This window comes from Chanodichthys erythropterus, chromosome 18 (assembly GCF_024489055.1).
Source record: "Chanodichthys erythropterus isolate Z2021 chromosome 18, ASM2448905v1, whole genome shotgun sequence".
Taxonomy (NCBI): Eukaryota; Metazoa; Chordata; class Actinopteri; order Cypriniformes; family Xenocyprididae; genus Chanodichthys; species Chanodichthys erythropterus.
The window spans coordinates 33,922,701-33,944,888 of NC_090238.1; the positions used below are offsets into that span (position 1 = coordinate 33,922,701).

Below are 22,188 nucleotides of genomic sequence, written 5' to 3' on the forward strand. Positions count from 1 at the left end.
TTGGTAACATATATTTTTATTTCATTTAATAAAAATGTTTAGTTTTTTGTTTTAGTAAAAGTTTATTTTATTTTAGTTAAAGCTGCAGTCCTTAAGTTTTGCCTCTTTGACGCCATCTCTGTTCGAAACATGCAATTGCAGTTATTTGCGGAATTATCATCTACGTCGGTTGTGCATCGGCATGACTCCTCCGCTCGGATGAATCAGTCACCGCACCAGTGGATACTGTAAAGGTACTTCGGAATCACAGATTCCGTCTTGAAAGTATGACCAAAATAATAATTTTCACCAGAGAATGTCATCAGGACAAGTAACAAATCTGCCACTTTTGTTCTGACTGAGAAAAAAAAAAAGCATTACAATAAATCACGCTGCCAATGATGATTAAATCTAATGATCGCTTAGCTCATATCACATCAAACCGTGCAAATTATTATTATTGTTATACTTTGTTCTCAAATGGTTAATGTTAACAACATCAGCACAGCGTGACTATGTGTATTTAGTGTGTATTAGCGTTACCTCTAGATTTCAATTTCTGTCTAATCTCTAATTGTACATTTGTCATTCAATCCGCCATCAAAATGATGAGTTTAATTATTCCAGCTGCTGTGAGAAAAGGCTATAAATGCTTTGCTACAAGAAGCACCCTCACATGATATAGCCTACTAGCTGGGACTCCTTCTTTATGTAAACAGACATGACGTAATGAAGCAAAGATGAACGGCTGCATGCTTGAATTTCCAGCTGAAACCTACACTCTAAAAACTAATTCAGGGGACCTTTAGTCATTACTTATATATATATATATATATATATATATATATATATATATATATATATATATATATATATATATATATATATATAGTTGTGAAATAAAAAATCAAGTTCTGAAATGCTATTAGACTTTTTACTTGTAATTGTTATTTTATTGAGCTTGGATGACACACAAATTATTCCTATTGATTCGATATACTATCATGACTTGTCATAGTTTAACATTTTCAGTTAATCAAAAATGTATTTCATTTTAAGTTCTGTTAATGTAAAATACAATCTGATGACGTGTAAACGTGTTTCATTGTATTGAGCTGTATGAACACTTCTTTTAATTTAGACGAACTTAAGTTAAGTGAAACTGGACTGGGATTTATATTTCCCATCATGCTTTGCCCATGGCACTTGAAAGGGAGAGTAACAATTAAGTGTTATATAATGTTTTTTGCACAATGGTAAGGGAAATGGTAAGGGAAATTTAGCAGTAATTAGTGTTTTGTTATGCTAATTTAGAAGAGTTACTGTGTTAATGTGGATTTTTGGAGAGTTACCATCATGGTGACAAGCGGTGCTTGGTAAATTCATGTTACTTAGAAATGTGTTTTATTGTGTCCAAAAAGTGTCTTCACCTTACTTAAAACATTATGTTGGATCAACTTAAATAGTTGCATTCATGTTGACAATTATTAAGTTCATGTTACTTAGAAATGCGTTTCATTGTGGCAAAAAAAAAAACATCTTCACCTTACTTAAAACATTATGTTGGATCAACTCAAAATATTGCTTTGAATTAATGTCATTCTCCCAATTGGCTTAAGTTAAAAATTCTACTGGAAAACGTTAACATATTTTTTTTGTTGTTGTTGTTGAACCAATGTTTTATTTTTTAAAGTGTACCAGTACCACTCAAATTAGAAATCATTATTACAAGCTTACTGTTGTGAATCGGGCTAAGCTAAGGAGATCGTTTTGAACAGTGAATGGTTATGTACTTGCTCAAAAACTGATTTTGGATAATTTTAACCAAAAAAAGTTACGGACTGCAGCTTTAACTATAATAACCCTGCAGAGTTTAGCCCCAAACCTGATCAAACACATTGGTTGTATTTTTCTAGTAATCCTGAATACATTGATTAGCTTGTTCTGGTTAGTTTGATCACTGTTGGAGCTAAACTCTGCAGGACAGTGGCCCTCCAGGGCAGGATTTGAGGGACTTTGTTTAGTTTCTCAGCCTGATCAGCTGGAAAGAGCCCCAAACCCTTAAAGAAAAACTAGCAAACCTGACCCGGCTGATCATCTAACACCTAAGAGCTAAGGCTGGTTTAAGTTGTTTTACAGCAGCGAAGCTCACACTCTGTCGTTCACTATCTTTTTTTCCCCCTCTCTCCCCTTTTGCTGCTTAGCCAGTGCCCTGCCATGAAAATTACTTCAACGGTAATTGAGATCCAGTCTGATTATTCCCATTTGATTGTCTAATGACCACCTGAATGGGATTCTTCATGTAATGTGAGCTCTGTTTGATAGGCCACTGCAGAGACACTGTGTCAGCCACTACATTCTCATGCAATTAGCATTCTAGACCTCGTCCTTTTTCATGCAAAGCCTCTCAGTCATCCGACTGCCTTCCAGTTACGCTGTAGATGAGCCCTTGTGTTCTCCTCCTTCTCATGTAAAGATTTCATGTTACTATCTAAATTGCTTCATATCTATATAGAAATGTGGTAATGAACGTTTTCAGAAACAATATTAGAAATATAAACTGATATTGTTCATATTCATCAGACATACAGTGGGTACGGAAAGTATTCAGACCCCCTTAAATTTTTCACTCTTTGTTATATTGTAGCCATTTGATAAAATCATTTAAGTTCATTTTTTTCCTCATTAATGTACACACAGCACCCCATATTGACAGAAAAACACAGAATTGTTGACATTTTTGCAGATTTATTAAAAAAGAAAAACTGAAATATCACATGGTCCTAAGTATTCAGACCCTTTGCTCAGTATTTAGTAGAAGCACCCTTTTGATCTAATACAGCCATGAGTCTTTTTGGGAAAGATGAAACAAGTTTTTCACACCTGGATTTGGGGATCCTCTGCCATTCCTCCTTGCAGATCCTCTCCAGTTCTGTCAGGATGGATGGTAAACATTGGTGGACGGCCATTTTTTAGGTCTCTCCAGAGATGCTCAATTGGGTTTAAGTCAGGGCTCTGGCTGGGCCATTCAAGAACAGTCACAGAGTTGTTGTGAAGCCACTCCTTCGTTATTTTAGCTGTGTGCTTAGGGTCATTGTCTTGTTGGAAGGTAAACCTTCGGCCCAGTCTGAGGTCCTGAGCACTCTGGAGAAGGTTTTCATCCAGGATATCCCTGTACTTGGCCGTATTCATCTTTCCCTCGATTGCAACCAGTCGTCCTGTCCCTGCAGCTGAAAAACACCCCCACAGCATGATGCTGCCACCACCATGCTTCACTGTTGGGACTGTATTGGACAGGTGATGAGCAGTGCCTGGTTTTCTCCACACATACTGCTTAGAATTAAGGCCAAAAAGTTCTATCTTGGTCTCATCAGACCAGAGAATCTTATTTCTCACCATCTTGGCAAACTCCATGCAGGCTTTCATGTGTCTTGCACTGAGGAGAGGCTTCCGTCGGGCCACTCTGCCATAAAGCCCCGACTGGTGGAGGGCTGCAGGGATGGTTGACTTTCTACAACTTTCTCCCATCTCCCGACTGCATCTCTGGAGCTCATCCACAGTGATCTTTGGGTTCTTCTTTACCTCTCGCACCAAGGCTCTTCTAACCCGATAGCTCAGTTTGGCCGGACGGCCAGCCCTAGGAAGGGTACTGGTCGTCCCAAACATCTTCAATTTAAGGATTATGGAGGCCACTGTGCTCTTAGGAACCTTAAGTGCAGCAGAAATTTTTTGTAACCTTGGCCAGATCTGTGCCTTGCCACAATTCTGTCTCTGAGCTCTTCAGGCAGTTCCTTTGACCTCATGATTCTCATTTGCTCTGACATGCACTGTGAGCTGTAAGGTCTTATATAGACAGGTGTGTGGCTTTCCTAATCAAGTCCAATCGGTATAATCAAACACAGCTGGACTCAAATGAAGGTGTAGAACCATCTCAAGGATGATCAGAAGAAATGGACAGCACCTGAGTTAAATATATGAGTGTCACAGCAAAGGGTCTGAATACTTAGGACCATGTGATATTTCAGTTTTTCTTTTTTAATAAATCTGCAAAAATGTCAATAATTCTGTGTTTTTCTGTCAATATGGGGTGCTGTGTGTACATTAATGAGGAAAAAAAAAAAGAACTTAAATGATTTTAGCAAATGGCTGCAATATAACAAAGAGTGAAACATTTAAGGGGGTCTGAATACTTTCCGTACCCACTGTACAATACCGTTCAAAAGTTTTGGGGCCAGAAAGATTTTTTAATCAAAAGGAAATGTAATCAAATAAATGCAGCTTTGGTGACACTTCTTTCAAAAACATTATAAAATCTTAACCACAAACTTAAATAGTATATCTTGTTTATTAATCATTTGACATTTCCATGAAATGATGCATAAGACAGAAATCTGACTCTTCACTATTATATCAGGCTTATCTGCTGTACTCACCCAATATGTATTTTACAAACACTGTGCATTATTTATTGTTTTATCACTAACCATCCACCGCTAGACCCTGTAATGTGGTTTACTATGTAACTAATTCAACATTAGTGTTAGTCAAGTAATCCATTCTTATTATACTACCACAAACAATAAAGAAACCAAGAGCAGGAAGAGGTCACGATCAATGTTTGGTGTGTAAACGCCAGCATCAATCGACGTCCCACTAAGAGACAATATCAACCCTTTATGAGCACATGTGCCTTCCTCCAAAACATGCTTACAAAGACAATACCATTAGTCCATAAAGATGGAACATATGGGTTTTTCATGTGTTACGACCACACATCTCAGAGTTGCCTTTGGTAGTATGCTTAGTTGTGCGATAGTCTACTTTTATTTGATAACACACTGTAAAAAATATTTTCATGATTTGTTATCACAACATTTTTTTCTTTTATCAGTTCAACTTAGATAATTAATGTAGTTCAGATAACATACTATACTATTTTGAGTTTCTGTTGATTAAACCAATCACCTTCATTGTACTAACTCAAATTTTCAATTGCAATGAACTCAAAATTTGAAGGCAACCATGTAACTTTTTTTTTTAATTAAACCAGTGTACTTTTATATTTACATAATGAAATGTTGATTCAGGAGAGTAATAAAAACGGCTAATATTATCACTTAAATCTTTTATCATAAAATTATTGACTTTAGTTCCATTAAAAAAAAAAAAAAAGCCTTAGCCTTTTTGCATGGCTACTATTACTCAGCAAGATGGTAAATTTAGCATGAAATAGACTTATCTCTGGGCAGAATTATTTATTTATTACTGACCACAGGTTATGCGATATGCATGCTATTCAGTTCAAATCACCCAGTCCCAAATTGGAAGTGCCTTTTTTTCTTCCATCATTACATAAAGTAATCCAGATGAGTTTCCGACATTAAGGCTGATGAATTTTCGGTCTGAAACCACAACTCAAGGCGACCTGTCAATCCACCATCAGCTCTGGTTCACTTCTGATGAATGAGACCCATAGAGCTATACACTAACATGACTGTCATTTAATTGCTCAGGAAATCTGTATCTATAATAAGCTACTGCAAATTGACGCATTATTCTGTGTGAAAACCACAGAAAAGGTGTAATCCAGCTGCTTTCAAACTAAATAAGACTCATTCTACGTAACCACAATTCTTCCATTACCACCCCACTTCTCTAAAACATTAGCTCAATAAAGAACGAAATAAACCCTCTGGGGTTAAGACTGGCAAACTGGAAGTTTAAGCGCAAGAAACCATGTGCCCACAGTCTGGTATTGCCTTTCAGTGTCATTAACTTCTGCAGGGCACAGCAGGTTTCTGTCGCCACTGACCAGATTGCTTTAAATGCCGAGCAATTACATGGTTGAGGCCAGAGCTTAAAGAATGAGGGAAGTATAGCTTCTCTACTAGCGCCATTGTAATAGGATTATTAGCGAGAAAAAGAAAGAAATGATTTTACTGCACCGCAGACCACAGACTGCACCTAACGACCTCTACACTTAATTAACGCATTAGCCTTTCTAATTAAGATATGTTGAGAACTATATTTTACAACTCTCCAATGTAAGAACTTCCCATTACACAGCACCCTCATTGTTCCACCTCAAGCTTTGACTTCAGTAATGTCTCTATTTGCCCAGTCTCTTTTGCTCTATTGGGTCATTCCTGTAATGCAGTACACTCAAAAAAATGCTGGGTTAAAAACAACCCAACTTGGGTTAAATATGGACAAACCAAGCAATTGGGTTGTTTTGACCAAGTAGTTGAGTTAAATGTTTGCCCAACATGCTGGGCAGTTTTATTTAACTCAACTATTGATAAAAAATGGCAAAAAAAAAAAATGAACACAAAATAGGCTGGAAATTCAGACACATAATTACTAACAGTAATAATCTAAATGTGAACATTTATTAATAAGCAATTTAATAAATGTTTATTATTTAATTATTTATTAAACATATTAATAAATGGTCATTATAAAAACATATTAATAAATGTTCATTTCCAACCTATTTTGGGTTCATTTTAAAGGTTTAGTTCACTTTCAAATTAAAATTTCCTGATAATTTACTCACCCTCATGTCATCCAAGATGTTCATGTCTTTCTTTCTTCAGTCAAAAAGAAATTAAGGTTTTTGATGAAAACATTCCAGGATTTTTCTCCATATAGTGGACTTCAATGGCCTCCAAACAGTTGAAGGTCAAAATTACAGTTTCAGTGCAGCTTCAAAGGGCTTTAAACGATACCAGACAAGGAATAGGGGTCTTATCTAGAGAAACCATCACTCATTTTATAAAAAAAAAAAAAAAAAAAAAAAAAAAAATATATATATATATACATACATTCAGGGTTCTGTTCTTGAAGCGTGCCAGTCTATACACTGTGCCATGTCATTGTTTGTTTGACCCTCCACAGGTCAAAGTTTAAGCTAATTGTTATATACTTGCACTAGCATATTGTATATAACAATTAGTTCAAACTTTGACGTGTGGAGGGCAGTAATACACTTGTAGGCCATTGAAGTCCACTATATGGAGAAAAATCCTGGAATGTTTTCATCAAAAACTTAATTTCTTTTCAGCTGAAGAAAGAAAGACATGAACATCTTGGATGACATGGGGGTGAGTAAATTATCAGGAAATTTTAATTTGAAAGTGAACTAATCCTTTAAGTGAGAAATATAGTAATTTTTAAACAATATAGTTGAGTCTAACATTTAACCAGAAATCATGTAATTAATACTGGAAATATATATATACAAATTACCAAGTTGACATCCTCATATTAGCTAAATGTCAATTCCTTAATGAGCAATAAATGTTAGCTTTCCATCCTGTTCAGATCATTTTCTTTACATTGTGTAAATAATCAAGTTAAAATGAATAAAGTTACAGAATTCAAAAGGCACTGCATAACAGTAATGACCTCCTCCCTCTCTCTTTGTATGAACCCTTTCCTTTCCAGTTTCTTAAGCATGCTGAGCACTGAAGACAGTCAAGCAAGCGCTTCGCTTTGATAATGTATGTTAGCAGCATAATGCATGTTTGAAAATCAATGAGCGGCTCCTTTTGATCACAGTTGTGGCCCCCTCCTCGCAGCGTGCCGTAAATAGCTGCTGCGCTAAGCAGACGGCTAGCGAGGTGAGCGAGGTGAAGCCCGTAAACAAACAATGACATGGCACAGTGTATAGACTGGCACGCTTTAAGAACAGAACCCTGAATGCGCTAAAAAACTGCTGCCAACAGTCATGCAGTTGCACTTTATGACCTAGTTGTGCATGAGAATGACATCAAATGTGCAATTTACAAAAACACATGACCACTTCGACATTCCAGTTGTGACGGCCCATCTAGCAAGATTTTATCTCAGTGTCTATCCAGCAGAGTTATCGTCAGTTCTCCCTCGAAATAGACAAGGCCTACAGGGTTACAGTGCATGTTGGAAGTGCAACCGAAGAAGGGAAAAACATGTCCCCCCTAATGTCTTCAAGGTCTCTTTAACAAGCAGTCACCACAAATGACAGACAGCTGCACTCTGCATTTCTGCCTGTGTGTTGTTTGTTCCCTCTGCGGCAACCTGTCTGCTGTCAGCGCGGCCAGACGTTGTGTTATTTTCGTATGGTCTGTGAGGCTTGTGCTGCTCTTGAAACTCTGGGGAACCAATAAAATCACCTTGTCTGTCCGATTCAGAGATGTGCTAAATCCTTTGACTGCACACTAAACTCCCGTAGTTCCCATAATTTGCCTGTTTGTTTGGTCAGAGATCTAGAAACCAAAGCTGAAAGTGAAATCTATATTTAATGACTATTACATATATCTATAATGGATATAGATCTGGCTGTGCTGCATATGAATTGTTTATTGTGCAGCGATTAATTATTAAAAGTGACGAGTTCTCAAAATTGGCTTTAAAATGTTATGCTTTGTTGGTACTGAAGAGAACAGGAAGACTGGGGCATGTGCTGTCGATAATGTTTAATTATTGGTCACTTTTAAAAACAAAACAACATGCTAAGTGAGAACTGCTGCAGAACTAGCATTACAAAGTGATTAGCATTAGCATAAACCCCAAACCATTAGCATACAGCACATAGCCCTGACCATTAACTATAAAGTGTAACTTACTGATTTTCAGATTAATCAGAATCTTCATATGAATGGCATTGGTTCTTAACCCTTTCGATCGTGAGTTTAAAATATTCTAACTGTCCCCCCAGAGTGAGTTTTTTTAAGGCGACCGTTATTTTAGAACGTTCGCCTTTAATGTTTCCATAGCGACGCGTCTTGCGTGTCACGAGTGCTGAATGCAGCAACAATAACACTGTATGACAGATGGATCGCTATTATTTTGTTTTTCCTTTTTTATTTAAAATATTCGCAAAATTGCTTACCATGTCATCAACTATCTGATATTCCGATTCTCAAATATGTGTAAGTGAGTGTGCTTTGTCGTTTTAAAACCTTTATAAATGATCTTTATCTTGATCTATAATGCGAGATGGGCGCCGCCATCTTAGTTTGCGCTGCAGTTCACAGAGTCCTGTCAGTTGGATTTACAGCAGGTTAATTCATCATTTTCGTCCGAAATATATGCAAGTAAGTGGCTGGTGAACTGGAAGAATAATAGAGTAAACTTTATAGTTACTTAGGCCCATTATGTGTGTCTGATATTAAATGTCGCCAAATTATATTTGTTATTGCTGCTTCCACTGATGTCGGACATCAATGTGTAAATTATAAACGCTTAATGTATTGTTTTAATGGTGCTTATGCATATTTAAATGTCTGAAACCTTAAAATAAACATTATGTGCCTGAAAACACTGCATAGCTGTGATATATGACAAGAGCTGCGCGCGTCCGTCTTGTAACCAGAGCGCGAAAGCACAGTTTGAATCTGGCAGTTATGTGACGTCGCTGAACGTTCGAAATCCCATATGTGGTACCGTACGCCCAGGGGCACTGAAATAAAAATCCCATATGTGGGACCATACCGCTCAAAGGGTTAAAAATTGCCAGTGTTTCCAGTCAAAGTAGTCATATTTTACCTGAGTATTTAAACCTGATATTTCTGGTGAATCACAAGCATGTGCAGTCTGAATCATTAGAAGCTGATCCTTCTTAAAGTGGACTAAAATCGTACAGCACAAACAATCTGAATCTGTCTGAATAAACTGAATATATATGTATAAACATCTATTTACAGTGATATATACAGTGCATTATACATATACCACTGAAAGTTGATTCAGACTAACTGAGTTCACTCAGATTAATTCAGTTTGTGAGTATTAATGGGGTTAAGTCTGTATGTGTTTTTGATTTGCTCAAAAGGAACAGCACATAAGAATCATTTGTTTGTGAATTAGGCTAACTTGTTGTGCTTGTATGGTTTTGATTCACTAAAAAAGAACTATGTTAAGCACAACCTTATTAAAGGGCTAATTAATCCAAAAATTAAAATTTTCCCATGATTTCCTCACCCTCAAGCCATCCTAGGTTATATAAAAATCTGAGTTATATTAAAGGTACCCTAGAATCAAAAATGTAATTTACCTCGGCATAGTTGAATAACAAGAGTTCAGTACATGGAAAAGACATACATTGAGTTTCAAACTCCATTGCTTCCTCCTTCTTATATAAATCTCATTCATTTAAAAGACCACCGAAGAACAGGCGAATCTCAACATAACACAGACAGTTATGTAACAGTCAGGATCATTAATATGTAGGACCCCAATATTTGCATATGCCAGCCCATGTTCAAGCATTAGACAAGGAAAGGCAGTATTAACGTCTGGATCTGTGCACAGCTGAATCATCAGACTAGGTAAGCAAGCAAGAACAATAGCGAAAAATGGCAGATGGAGCAATAATAAATGATATGATCCATGATAACATGCTATTTTTAGTGATATTTGTAAATTGTCTTTCTAAATGTTTCATTAGCATGTTGCTAATGTACTGTTAAATGTGGTTAAAGTTACCATTGTTTATTACTTTATTTGCGGAGACAAGAGCCGTCGCTATTTTAATTTTTTAACACTTGCAGTCTGTATAATTCATAAACACATCTTCATTCTTTATAATTCTCTCCAACAGTGTAGCATTAGCCGTTAGCCACAGAGCATATAGCCTCAAACTCATTCAGAATCAAATGTAAACATCCAAATAAACACTATACTCACAGGAATCAATGCATGCAAACGCTTTCCTGTAGCTCAGTGGTTAGAGCATGGCACTAGCAATGCCAAGGTCATGGGTTCGATCCCAGGGATTGCACATACTCAGATACAAATGTATAGTATAATGCAATGTAAGTCGCTTTGGATAAAAGCGTCTGCCAAATGCATAAAAGTAAAGTAAAGTAAAGCATGAATGACGGACATCTTGTAAAGATCCATTTGAGGGTTATATTAGCTGTGTGAACTTTGTTTATGCACTGTATAACTGCACTTATAATCGAGAGCTCGGGAGGGCAGGGAGCGAGTGATTTAAAGGGGCCGCGCAGCCTGAATCGGTGCATAGTTAATGATGCCCCAAAATAGGCAGTTAAAAAAAAAAAAACAATTAAAATAAATCTATGGGGTATTTTGAGCTGAAACTTCACAGACACATTCAGGGGACAACTTAGACTTATATTACATCTTGTGAAAAGACAATCTATGGCACCTTTAAAATATATCCTGGCTCTTCCAAGCTTTATAATTGGAGTGAATGGTACCAGAGAATTTGTACCCCCCAAAAAATGCATCCATCCATCATACAATTTATCCATACAGCTCCAGGGGGTTAATAAAGGCCTTCTAAAGTAAAATGATTGGTTTTTGTAAGAAAAATATCCATATTTAAAACTAGTTAAAAATTTTAACTAGACTCTCGTGCGGCTGTTAACGGAAGCCAGTGATTATATTTTATAAAGTTGTGAATGTTGATAGATACAGAAATATCGATACTGAAATATCTGAAACGCTTCAAATACTCAATTTATAGAATAGATTAAAGAATAGATAGACAATACCAGCTGTGCTTTCTCGCTCTCTCATCTCTCCGACAGCAGGTTGACACACAAACCCACCTTCCCTCACTCACTCTTTTCATTTGCTCAGTATTGTTAGTGTTACAGGGCTTGAATTTCAGCGTGGGATTGCACGTATTGCGCATAATTTTACTCACAGTCACACCCAAAGTGTGCGCACATAAAGCTGCTTTTCAGTACTATCAGTTATTTTTCGATGCTTATTGCTTAAACAGTCAAATACACACAAAGTAATGTTAAAATGCCAGTCTTGGCGAGTATTCACATAAACACAGTCAGTTATGTTTTAAGTGAACGTAAACAGTTGAGAAAGAAAACTCATGTGTAATAGTATAATGGATACATGCGTCAGGTCTTACAGTGACAGCAGCCTAATAATATACTTTACCAGTAGTGATGTTGTACAATGATGATATTGTCATGTCACCAGAAAAAAAAAAAAAAAATGTCTTCAGTGTCCCAATGTGTAGTGAGCCAGGGTCCCTACTGTCCTTACCCATGCCCAAATTCATGTACACTATATACTGATTCACAACATATGAAGCTAGGGAGTTGACTGAGACGCACCATATGATATTTCCTGTCCTATGGATGTTGGATCCCAAAACATTTGAGCTCATTTATAAAAAGTACATTGCCAATGGCAGTCATACCATGAAGTGAATGGTTTCAGAAAATTACTATTTGAAATGCAATGCCGAATAGCATTCTTCTCTCATACACTATTTGAGCACACTTGTTTGATGCTGTTTACATTAGACACCCATTAGTCAAGGCTCTGTTTATTCAAGCTAGGCACATCATAGCAAGATGGACACAATTGCAAGGAATGATCGCAAATATTCGATACAACTCTTTGAAGACCATGAACTTCAGTTTCAGTTCACATTACACAGTTTGACACCACTGAACGCATATGCTATAGTCCCAATTAAAGGGTGAAACAGCTTATGAAAAACTAGAGCACTATGAATTTCTGGGGTCTGTCAGTAGGCTGTGTAATTTCTAACTCATTTCATCACTTGTTTTTCCCATTCTGGCATGCAACCGCCAATCTCTTTGGCTCTTTATGACTCTTTTACATGGCTTAGAGATGCAAAAACTCCAGCTGTTAAGCCTTGGGCGTGACGAAATACACATTTCTTTCCCATTTTCTCTATTTTTAGACTATACTCAATATTAACACCTGATACAATGTCAGTTCAGTTGGGATGTAAAATTCGCCATCCCAGAAACCAACAGCACAGCATTCATCAAAATAAACCTCTCCTAGTGACCTAAGCTTCCTGTGAGGAGCCTGAGGGGGGTTTGATGTGCTAATTATTTACTGAAGCAGTAGGGACTTTCAAATTAGACCCCATGCTGATGCAAACTATGAAGAGTAGCCCTAATGGGGTAACCCGGGTAACATGTGAATTGAAAGAGAAAGCAGGGGACATTGGGGATTACAATGGTCACTGGGCACAGTGCATTGGAAAGAGCCTCTATAGTGAGCAAGAATGGGAGGGGCCAGTCAAGGCCTTAGAACAGTATTAAATTACAGATGCATATGAATGGACGAGCAGTTGCTGCTGGCTTGGTCAAAATTGTATACCCTTAAGCTATTGTTCTTTACTGCTTGCGTTGGGCCTAAGAGGGAGGCTGTGGGTGGGGAGTTTTTAACCGTTATCACTTGTATGAGAGAATAGGGAACTTGTTCATATTCATTCCTGAGAGGCAAGTTCTGTAACACTTATAAGGGACAATTTTGTTAAAGATTTCTGCATTAAAAAAGAAATGAATAAGACAATGCAAGTGCTTTGAATTATATATATATATTAAAAAAAAACACAAACGTACAGGCTGAATGAGAGGTTTGTGCCGGACGGGCTCCTCTTGTGTCTCTGCAGAGAGAGGAGAGGAAAAAAGAAGGGAAGAGAGAAAAAATGGGGGAAAATTACATACCTAAATCCATGTATCTGGGCAGCCATCCAAACAGACTTTTCCAAGTAGATAGAAAAAACATACAAGGGAGCAGTGAGCAGTAAAACTCTAATATTGCTCTCAGTATGATCACAGAAGGTAGATTACCTTTGGATTTAGGATACATTCAACGTTTTTCTCTCTAACTATAGCAACAGATGGAGTAAAGTGTAACTTAAATAAACCAGGTAGCCTAAAACATTAAGTAAATGGCCAAATTTATGTTAATACATAATTCTGAGTAAGATTAAAACATAGGCTTAATTTCTGGATCCAGTTTAGTATGTTCCAATGCACTGGAATGACATTAGATTAATGATGAAACGGTCATGATTACGTTGTATGATTAAAACAGGTTTAAAACAGCCGTGGCCCAAAACTGCTCAAATTTAAGCTCTATTTTGAACTGAGGAGGTATTCTGTAAATGGAAGAAGCAAATGACCCACCGTAGGCATGCTGTATTATCTCTGAGCCTGATGGTGCAAATCCAGCTTAGGCTTGTTCACATTTTGAAAACGTTCCTCGATGTGGTGAGATGCCAAGCCGAAGCATGGCTCCGAGGGCCTCTAGGGACATGCCACAAATCTCAGCAGCACAGCAGGGGTCAGGGGTCTTTCTATAGGCCTGTCGAAGGGCCAGCACATGTAAACCCATTAACACCGAGAATTTACTTAATGCTAAAAGGACAAAGAGATAAAAGATGTTGTTCTGCGGTAGTCAGTGAGGTAAAATATGTAAACACATTTATGTTTACTTAATAATTATGCCATAATTAATTATACATTTAAAGTAGTGGACAAAAGTGATGTTAATTTTTTTGATTTTGAATATACTGAAATTTTGAAATAAATTTTGTAAGCATATTGCGTAGTTGTGTTTCAAGTCAATTACAATGCAATGAAACATGCCAAATTCTGCAGACATACATTTTGGCAAGAAATTATGAACATGCAAAAACAGGATATAACTGATTATATTGTAGTCAATATATGTTTTTTTTTTTTTTCTTTCTGTGAGCTTTTTGTTATTCTATGCATTTTGTTTTACAGTAAAACAAAACCTCTAGCTGCAGTTTAGCCCTATTTTGCCAAATAATCAATATAACAAAGATTAGTGTTTTGTTCTTCCCTCATATTTAAAATATTTAAAAATATAAAATAGTTTTCTCATATTTTGATTGTTTTATTGAACTTGTAGAGTTATTTAAAAAATAACTTTTTTAGCCACAACTGTATGTATAATTATGTATGTTATTATTATATATTATTATATGTAGTATATTATTTATATATATTTTTTATGATCACTGTAAAAATAAATTGTTGGTTTAACTTAAAAAAGTAAGTTACATGGTTGCCTTAAAATTGAGTTCATTGAAATTAAAAATTTGAGTTAATACAATGAAGGCAATTGGTTTAATCAACAGAAACTTAAAATATTATGTTATCTGAACCACATTAATTATCTAAGTTGATTTGACAAAAGAAACAAATGTTGTGATAAATCGTGAATATATATATATAATTTTTTTTTTTTTTTTTACAGTGATGTAATGTATATATATTTTTTTTAATATATGTATTTTAGAAATAAAAAAAGTGTTGAAATAGAAATATGCCCAGTAAAGGCAAAACCAAAGGGAACAAATACAGTATACATATTTTTTGTCTGGGCAAATTTCCCTTTCAACATAATTAATAATTCTATCTCTCTCTGTCTCTCTCTCTCTGCAAAAACAAAATATTAATAACTGATTATGTTGTAGTCATTATATGTTGTAGATAATATATGCGTTGTAGTATGTTTCAGTCTATATATAAACAATTATTCCATAATTACATTATTATAAGTATATTATATATTAATTATTTTAACATATATACAATATATAATGTGTTATTATATATTAACCTTATATAACCATTTTCCCTTTTAAAATAAAACACTGTGAAATTTGCTGAAAAAAAAAATAAAAAAATCTATAGGCTTACATAGTGGTGTACTAAACACTTTGCAAAACAAAGGAAGTAAATCTGGCGAGGTTCAGTAGCCCGGTGATTGACATGCAATGCAAAGAATGGACAGCAAGTGACAGGAACATAACAGGTCATCCTTTCCTTTGCACAAGAAGAATGTCACCACAATTGCTGAAATGCATTTCTTATTACCAGTTCAATAGCTAATCTTTTTTCTTGTACTTTGAGTTCCGAGGATGAGTGATCTATCTGATAGCAATAAACACTGGTGAGCATTTCTCTCGCCAAACATAGAAGCACATCTGACAAAGCAGAGGATATTAAGAACGCAGTTCTCACACACTACACTGGCGAGAGAAAAACATCTTTGTTTTCATGGTCCAATTTATTATTTTTGTCTGAGGTAGCTGTAGCAGAATGACATAGATGTGCAACCCAAGCCCTCAAATCATCTTTCAAGAAGACTTGCTAAGATTTTTAGCAACACATCCAATCTAAAAATGTTTAAAACCACCAGCTTCTTTTCCAGGAGCCTTTATGTAGATGTCACATGTGGCATTTGGCCATGAAATCCAGATTTTATGAATGATTTAAGAGCTCAAGGCATTGGGAATTACTTTCTTTTGTCACCAGTTTCCAACTACTGGACTTGATAGATGTTATCCTCCTCAATGTCTACCGAGCATTTCAAATTTCCATTTATTTAAAGAGGAAATGGAGGGAAATTTTAACGGGTCACTAATTTCATTTCACTGCGTTCCGGTGGCATTAGGCCGGACCAGATATTTCAGAGGAGCACAAAATCAATGTGCACATTCTGTGGGGAATCGCTCCATGAATCCATTAGTAACTTTGACCAAGAGGTCAGGTAAAGTAATAGCCAGATAAATGTTTTATTACTGATGCCCTGACTGACTTAATGGCCAAACTAAATACATACAGTACATCCATGCATGTCAAACACTTACGATTACATCAGGATGATGTAATGCATTTATCTTTGCTCTCCGTGGCTCTTCATTAATTGTAAAAAGCTGCTTCTTGTTCATATAGGCCATTTGCACTATTGCATACAAACACCACACATCAGACATCTAGAAAGAAAGAGCCATGTATCACACATTACCAGTACTTGAGTTAAGTAACTTGAGTCACGTAATCAGATTACTTTTTCAAGTAACTAAAGTAACATATTACTTACAACAATTACAACAAAATATCTGAGTTACTTTTTCAAATAAGTAATGAAAGTTACTTTGTTTTCCCACAGAAATCAGGAGTAAGTGCGGAGGTGTCGTGTGTAAACATGATTTTTGTAGTTCTAGACTAAATGTGAGTCTGTATTCGCAATGCTATCTCACGACCAATTCGTATGTATTTTACGAGGTGGCCAATTCGTATAACCTCACTCGTACGAATTTGTACGATTTGTCTAAACCCCAGTGACGGGTTGGTTTAGGGTCGGTTAGGTGTAGATCATTAGTAAGAATTCATGCAAATTTTGCAACTGGTAAAATGCATACGTAGAAAAAAAAAACATAGAAACATTCGTACGAGTTAGCCACCTCATAAAATACGTACGTGAGATCAGGTTGGTATTCCTCAAAATGAATAAAAACGGTGAAATGCAATCTCAGAATATTGCACAAACCTGTAATAATTAAATATATTAAACAAATATACATTTATGTATTTAATCTCACTTTATTACCAATGTCTTTGCTGCTGATCTTTAATTATCCAATTCAACCATACTAATAAGCAAAAATGACTTTAGAAAAACATCACATCTGTGATCAGCCTGAAGCTTATTTATTCCACTTTTGGTGTGAAAGGGTCTTTACATTTGCCAATAATAGAATTTTTTTTGTTGTTATTAAAAATAAACAAACAAGCAAGCCCAGCCCAGGTGAAAAAAAAAAAGAAAAAAAAAAGTAACGCAAGAGTAATGGAATGCATTACTTTCCATCAAAAGTAACTAAGTATTGCAATATTGGGTTACACTTTTTTTTTAAGTGCCGTAATTACATTGTATTTACTCAAACAAGTACTGAGTACTATTAATTAACTACATGTACTTACTATATAGCTACAGTTAAGGTTAGGTTTAGGGTTAGTTACTTGTAATTATGCATAATTTGCTGTTATTACGTACATGTAGTAACGTGTAACTACGACACTGTAAAATAAAGTGTTACCCAATATTGTAATGGATTACTTTTAAAAGTAACTTTCCCCAACACTGCACATTAATAGACTGCAATTAAGGTGTTTTTAAAAAGGTAATTTGCCTATTACATTTTTTTCAGTGCATTCCTTGCTAGATTTAGTAAATGCATCTTTAATAGATGCATCTTTAAGAGATCGATTTGCATGCTTCGGAAACAGTTCTAAAAGCAGTTGTGAGCACTTTAATGCTTTAGTAATCGTCTTAAGTGCATATTGATTGAAAATCTAATGACAGATTATATTTAAGAGTGTTTGTGTATTCTTGCTTATAACCTATTTTTCTAAGCTGCATGACTGGTCACTAGGAAAAAAAAGAGGGCAGTGGAAGTCGGGGGTCTTCATGGGAGGAGTTGGGATGTGATTAGTGGCAGCTGTGGAGCATTCATGTTGCGTCTCTCCTCTTCACTCCAACAGGCCACAAAATCCCACCAATCACAAGACACGGCTTTCAAACAGCGCAAAATTTGATTTCTTAAAGGGGCCGTTGCTTTGAACGGGAGGAGTGGAGGAACTGTTATGATTTAAACTGGTAGCTTTTTCTGGTTCCTGCCAGGAAAGATGTATATTTTCAAAGCAAAATCAGGTTATGCAAAAGCTTGTAGCCCACTCATTACGAACAAACAATGACATCATTATTTCATTTAACAAATTGAGAGGAGATTTTATGGTGGTAAGTATTTGTTTATTAAAAGATGAGTCGAAGAGAGGTTTACATTTGGAATGTGAGGCTAGACTGCCTTGTACTTCACCATGTTCCCTGGCAAAGAGTCCATCATATTCCAAACCTTGTATCAAAACAGACTTTATGTAAGACCCACATAAAAATAAACAAAATATGTTTAAGTGCAAGAAACAAAAATACAGGTTTACGGTTGTTGTTGTAGTTGTTGTTTTTAATAGAAAAGACGGCAGTCTTGAGTTGAAAATAAACTGTTTCATCATATGAAACGAGGAAATGGAATGTACCTTTTTTTTTTTTTTTTTTTTTTGCTTTCTTGGTTTTTCTTCAGCCAGACCACCGACATTCATTATTTGCCCATTATGGCACATTTTCAAAAGTGAGTCAGTTTCAAATTGGTTTGCAGGACATGAACTGTCCAATTTAGTGGGTCAGTTTAAAGAGAAATGGTGGGGTTTTTCTCCACAGAAAAGCACACTACGTGACCATATTCAGTTACGATCAGTTCCAGCTGATTTCTTTATTCATCAATGACTTCAGCATCATGACAAATAATGATGTTGACAGAGCAAAAGTCTGCCTGTCCATCATTTTGCTACAAAAATTGCAAATAAAAAAAAAAAAAATGTAGATGGTCTGCATTTACAAGTAAATATATTGCACAAAAAAATGAAGGGGAAACAGTATGTGCCATTAGAAAGAAAAAAAAATCCAGTCTCACACCTGCGATTTGGGACCCATCCACATATCACGAGTATGATATACATAAACTCCTAACTTTACTATTTTACAGTACATATACAATCTTGAAACTAATACCAGCACTGAGGTATGCATCTCCCCCCTCCCCAATGCCATATGTTCTACAAATACTCAACAAATTTGATCTACAGCTGTACAAAACCTAGCTTAAAATCACAAGGCATTTTTGATGCAAGTTTTAATTTAAACTTAATCCTTAAACCAGGACTCCCTTGCATGCTTAACACAAATGATAAAGGGAAGAAGTGCCTGAAACTCACTGAGTGCCCAGTAAGAACATTCCCTTTTTAACTGTACAAAAATATGCCTGAAAATAGTTTGCTTTCTTTTAAAAAGATGAGGTCTGTTATGTATCAAAATGCTTCCTCTAACACCTGCAACTCTAAGGAGGTTTAGGCTGCTTAAGTTTCAAACCAGTAGGTAAACAGAATCAGTTTCCAAAAAAAAAAAAAAAAAAAAAAAAAAAGATTTTAAAAAGAAAAAGTTCCGGCATTTAGAAATGACTAAACAACGTTTGAAAGAAACGTCCTGAACAATAATAGTTCACAGATTTGCTTTGAGTCAGTCCACAGTCTTTACATTTTCAGCTCCCTGCAGTTAGAAAGAGGGTATAAGATGCATAGAAGTTCTCAGATTTTCCCTTTGTGGTCCGCTTTAGTTGAACAGTAAATGTAGACCTACAGAAAAATCCATAAAACCCTGTCATGCTGCCAGAAAAAAAAAACGTCTGCAGACTTTTTTTCTTTTTTGCTACAGTACCAGCTTCATGAGCATCTAATTCCTCAAACCTCTCCCCGCCTATGGCAAGCCATTTTAACATTTATTCCTTCAAAGTACCTAGTATCTATTTTTTTGTAGCTAGTAGTTATTTTTTTAATTACAAGTAAGTAATCCAATAGTGACATAGTGACTAGCATATATATATATATATATATATATATATATATATATATATATATATATATATATATATAAATTTCACAGCTACTCAAATACTTGTACTTATTAATTGCATACTAATACTTATTCTTTTTCTAGTAGTTTTTTTATTATTATTATTTAGAGAATATTCCAGTTTTATTAGTATTAAAAACATTGAAAATACACTAGTACATATTTGTTAGACACTTGTGTATTTTCAACTGTTACTAGTAGCATTTTAAATTGAATTATAAAGAAGCTATTCTTATTACTTATGCCTGATTACTTATGTAAACTAGTGTAACAAGTGAGGTAAAAAACAAAATGTTAGTACTGGAATACTATGAAACTAAAAAAAACTAAATAAATACTAGTCACATTTAGATAACTTCCTCGTAATTAAATAATTGATACTAACAACACGAGCATAGATACTAAATCGTTTAACGAAGTAAATGTTTAAAAGGCTTGCCATACTCGCCTCCTTATCAAATCCCCTATAGGTGGACCACCAGAAGAAGGCAGGGGAAAGAAATACGTACAGAACAGAGCATTATACCTCTCCCGTGTGTTATTACTTGGGACTTTGTCTTTTATTTAGTATGTAAAAACCAAGTCAGAAAAGTTCGCTTCCAGCCAGTCCCCAGCTATCATTTCGCTGAGCTCAGGCGTGCAATAGTCTGGAAATTCAAAGTGGGAGCCCAGGCTGCCCTCGCTAAAAGACTCCAACTCCTTATCCACCAGAGAGAGGGAGAGATTCCCTGGATTTGGGTTGCCCAGCTCCGAGCTTTGCGCGGAGGAGGCGAAGTTCAAACTGAAGTCAAAAAGCAAGTCGTCCGCGTCTTCGCTAGAGCTGGAAGACGTGGAAACTGACCTAGAGGATGCTGGTGAGACAGATGCGGGGTACATTGTGCTCTGCTTGGTGATGTTTTTGAAGTTGTAGAAGAGTCTGTTGTTCCGGACCTCCTCGTACATGCTGGCGCCCTCGGACTCCGTGGACGAGCTCAAAGTTGGGCTGGCGGGAACTTTCGCTACGTTGTAGGCTCGGATCGGATCCTCTTCCTCCTCCTTCACCCTGACTCGAGAGTCCTCCTCGGAGTCGATGTCGTCGTCTTCATCCGTGAATTCACTTTTAATGACAGTCTTTGAAACTTTCATGCTCTTAAACGCGTACTCATCTCCGTAGCCGTGAGATGATTTGCTCCCCGTCTTGTTCGTTTTCAGTTTGGGACATTTCTTGGAGCTCTTGGACATTTTGTTGCAGGACTTCTCTGGAGATGGTGCTGAGGGTTTGGAGGAACTGTCCAGCTTTGGTTTCTTCTTGGGTCTGTATTTGTAGTCAGGATAATCAGCCATGTGTTTCAAGCGGAGTCTCTCGGCTTCCCTGATGAAAGGTATCTTTTCGCTGTCCTTCAGCATTTTCCAGCGCTTCCCCAAGCGTTTGGAAATCTCGGCGTTGTGCATGTCTGGAGATTGTTCCATGATCTTTCTCCTCTCGATTTTAGACCACACCATGAACGCGTTCATCGGTCGCTTTATGTGTCCGGTCGCGGTCTTGCACCAGTCTGGGTTTATCGAGACCATGAATTCACTTTCGTCGGAGTCGGTGGCTTCTCTGGACATGCTGTCCGTTTCGCTGTTGTCCGTTTGCTGCACCATGGTGCCGTTGCCGTGTGTTGTCAGTCCAAAATATCACCCGCGTGCGTCTGCTCTCTGCGCCTTAGAGGTTCACCCACTCTTTCCAGAGTTACAAGCCGCCTTCTTAACTACTTCTTGGCTTTTTCATGTACATGACATCATGGGTAGCGCTCCAATCACACCCCTCTTCTCCGCCCCACAGACTCCATGCAGCGCGCTTTTAACCCTTAACGCGCTCCCGTCTGGACCCACGCTGTGCGAGACACGCATATCGCTAGATAAACTGAACGGGATTGCGAGTGTCAACACATAAACACGCGAAACCAAACAAACCAAATGTTGCACAATCCTTTATGACGATGTGCGACTATAGGAGCGAGTCTTATGTTATGGAAACATTTGTGTATGGCAAGCTCTTTTCTCTCACCATTCAGACTCTCTCTCTCTTAATAAAATACTGAAGGTGGCGCTTGGACACTGTTCCTGTGTTTGCATGTGGGCGATTCTTCAATTAGGGGAAAT

The 22,188-nt window shown here is 36.6% G+C and overlaps 1 protein-coding gene across 1 annotated transcript in view; it reads right to left on the bottom strand.

Moving 5' to 3' along the window:
* Window positions 1-21,922, bottom strand: part of sox11a (SRY-box transcription factor 11a) — a 28,963-nt gene extending 7,041 nt beyond the window's left edge. Inside the window, exon 1 of the mRNA XM_067367387.1 lies at window positions 20,588-21,922. Within this exon, the coding sequence (XP_067223488.1) occupies window positions 20,626-21,687 (1,062 nt within the window). The 5' untranslated portion in view covers window positions 21,688-21,922 and the 3' untranslated portion in view covers window positions 20,588-20,625. The remainder of the gene's footprint in view (window positions 1-20,587) is intronic.
* Between the last annotated feature and the right edge of the window lie 266 nt (window positions 21,923-22,188).